This window comes from Charadrius vociferus, unplaced genomic scaffold (genome assembly GCF_000708025.1).
Source record: "Charadrius vociferus isolate BGI_N301 unplaced genomic scaffold, ASM70802v2 scaffold62, whole genome shotgun sequence".
NCBI lineage: Eukaryota > Metazoa > Chordata > Aves > Charadriiformes > Charadriidae > Charadrius > Charadrius vociferus.
In genome coordinates this window covers 3,366,794-3,369,907 of record NW_009647419.1, presented here as the reverse complement: position 1 = coordinate 3,369,907, position 3,114 = coordinate 3,366,794, and the positions used below count along the sequence as shown (strand labels likewise).

Here is a 3,114-nt window from a genome sequence, read left to right as displayed (position 1 = left end):
GGGGGGGGGGGGGGGGGAGCAAACAGCAGCATTGCCTAAACTACCATATGAAACTGCAGCTAAAATTTTCTTAGGAGGTATCTAGGAACTAACCCCCCTTTATCTCTTAGGAGGTATCTAGGAACTAATACCTATTAAGGGCCAACTTAATAATCCAGTGTATGTAAAAATGTGCAGTCTCTCCAGACTGTACCTCTGGAAAATGACTGCAGCAAGGACACTCCCAGTAAATTGAACAATGGTTTAGATTTTAGCACTGTTTATGCTCTGAACAGGCAAAAATGTTCAGAATTCAGGCAGGAGCTCACTAGGTTCATTCTCAGTTATTTTTTGACAAAGGAAAGACTGTGTGCACGCGCGTGTGTGTATATATATAAACATGACAAAGTCTGAAAAGCTATTTACAGCATTGGCAATTCATTGTCTTTCCAACCAATTCCATCTGGCACAGGATGCCTACTATCCTATCCTGCTACTCCAGGATAGGAACAAGCAGCAAACCTAAGTTCTGATTGTATCCCAAGAATCATTCTAGACAGTAGGACATGGAAATGCCTGGCCTAATCCGAAAAATGCAGCAAATCAGCAAAAAGCAGTTAGAAACAAATAACAAATCTTTCCCATCTCTTTAGAGAAATATCCTGCCAGAGGAATCCCTGGAAGAGGCTTTAAATATATTTAACAGTTGTCCAGCAGAACCGTATAGATGTGAACTGAAGATACATTCTGCTATGCACATCTTCCTTCTTCCTTCCACAGTGTGTAATCCCACTACAGTACAGGTTATTCCACGCTACAGCATTTCTAACACAGTATATCAAAGGAAAGTTTGAATTCAGCCTCCCAGAGACATCAGCTTAGTGTTAACAAGAGACCATTTAGATAAAGAGCAGCAATACTGGGCAGGACAAGAAGTGTGAAATACTTCAAACCGCATAAATTCCCTCTGTCACTGGTGGATTTATCTCTCCTGGTAGGTACCCAGCTGTTACAGGCTTTACAGAAGTTGGGAGGGAATATGGCACTCGGGCAGAGGTGGTAACTGATGGTATGGTCAGAAGACCTTTTGTGAGGATGTGACAGCCCTGGTACACTTACATCTTACCATTGTAAGCATTTATAATTGCTTAAAAAAAATGAATTAGGTACAATATTTAGTAAAGGATAAAATTCCTTTACAGATTCACAGAAGCTTCTCCCAAGCATACCAACTCCACAGCCACCCACCCCTTGTCACCTTGGTGTTTCCCAGGCTACTCAGACTGCTTTTCCTCTCATTGCGTCTCTTGATTCTGCTACCTTTACCTTGTGGGATATCATGCTCCAGAGAGTCTAGAAAGTCAGTGGATGGGTCCAGGTCAGCCTTTTCCAGCAGGGTTTTATTCTTCAGGTTAACAGACTCAGTAAAATGGAAATAGGAACTTAACTTTTTTGCCTCTGTCAAAGAAAGACCTGCAAACAGCCATTGGTAACCATTAATACGGTGAGCTGGGCTAACATACATTACACCATCAAATGTCATATTGTTTCTCTAATGCCCACAGCATAGGACAGAATCACAATCTTTCTCTAACGGACTCCACAGAAGACCAAAGACTTGCCAGAAGTGGGTGGCAGTACTCCCTGATGCTGTACATTGCAGACCAAGCTAACTTCAGTTCCAGGTAAGAAATTGGCACTGAGTTGAGACCAACTCCCAGTGCCAATTTGGTTACATCCTATATCCAGATGGAGAATTCACTTCAGCTATAATTGCTAAACATTGACATAAACTATACACAGACAAGTGAAACTACAGGTTTAATGACTCAGAGCCATTACTGACTTTCCTCCCACCTTCCAGAGTTGAATCATGCACCTGAACATTAGTGGCATTGGATTCTCTCCTCCCTGTTCATCTTACCCAAGGAAAAGATGAACCTGAAATCAAACCATCAGCTAGAGAAAAAGTCATCTTAATTTACAGCCTTTATGATCAAAGTACAGTTGATCCTGATAAAGACAATGAGAATTTACCTTCAAAGTTTCTGTTTTCACGCACAGACCCAAGAGGAGTCTTCACAAATGCCCCCCGGGGGATGATACCAACTGCTCTGTCTATCTGTTCAATCGTAGCTACAAGGCGGGCCTCCTCCTTGATCACGGGCTTTAAAGAAAAATAGGCACATTTTAAAGGCAGGGCTTTCCTTGTAATTTCTAAAAATCAACTCGAAGTCACAATAGAAACCACAACAGACTCATCAGCTTGGAGCCCGATGGCACTAAAAGGAAGACCACAAATTGAACATTCTTCTCGTAAGAATGTGGCTAGGAACAGTCTAGACTCACCAGAGAATTAACTGTCCCTCCCCTTCATCCATCCTTTCCTCCTTCTCAATTAAGCTACTTATGACTTGTCTATTCAGTTATAAAAAATGGTACCTGCAGTTCCTATGTAAAGCTTCAGACACAGCAGTAAGGATCTGTACCAATTGTGCATAATAAAACATAAAGGAGAAAGAATATTTCTGAGCTGCATCTAACTCTAGGAGCAACTGAAGTATGAGTTCAATCAAGAAGCCATTACAACACACTGACAGCAAAGAGGAAATTGGGTTTATTCTGCCTGAGCACAGGCTCAAGCTGCTTAATCGAACAAGGAGGAGGAGCCATCACCTGTCCAGCGTGAGGGGTACAACTGTAGCAAAGAGAGTTCAAAAGTGTTTTGTTGTATTTACCTCCTTACCATCTTCAAAAAATCTTTCAGCGTCTTCTGCATTTATCTCAGTGTACTCATACTCAAAAGAAGGATCCCCCTGGAAACGGCCCTTCAGCTGCTTGGCCTGCATCACCATCTCCTCGGTCACTGGTGGCAGGAGGCCCCATTCCACGCAGTTCAAGCTGCCAGCAACAAGCAGGACACAGGCCCGAGGCCATTGAAGAAGAGGGTTTGATGCAGCCTTGCCAGGTCCCTCAGGGCACAGCGAGGCTCCCTCCTGGAGAGCTAGGCACCCCTCCCGCCCTCCAACCTCTTTGCTTCTCCCCCCAGCCCACAGCCAGCCTCCCCGGTCCCACCTCCCCACAGAGGTGCCCATCCCCTGCACGGAGCGGTGGTGAGGCCCGGCCCGGCCTCCG

At 44.3% G+C, this 3,114-nt stretch overlaps 1 protein-coding gene across 1 annotated transcript in view; it reads right to left on the bottom strand.

Annotated features, from left to right (window-relative positions):
- RSPH9 (radial spoke head 9 homolog (Chlamydomonas)) overlaps nt 1-3,074 on the bottom strand; it is a 19,057-nt gene extending 15,983 nt beyond the window's left edge. The window contains exons 1-3 of the mRNA XM_009880451.1: nt 2,718-3,074; nt 2,017-2,146; nt 1,306-1,452 (exon numbers count right to left, since the gene is read on the bottom strand). Of these exons, the coding sequence (XP_009878753.1) occupies nt 1,306-1,452; nt 2,017-2,146; nt 2,718-3,074 (634 nt within the window). The remainder of the gene's footprint in view (nt 1-1,305; nt 1,453-2,016; nt 2,147-2,717) is intronic.
- Between the last annotated feature and the right edge of the window lie 40 nt (nt 3,075-3,114).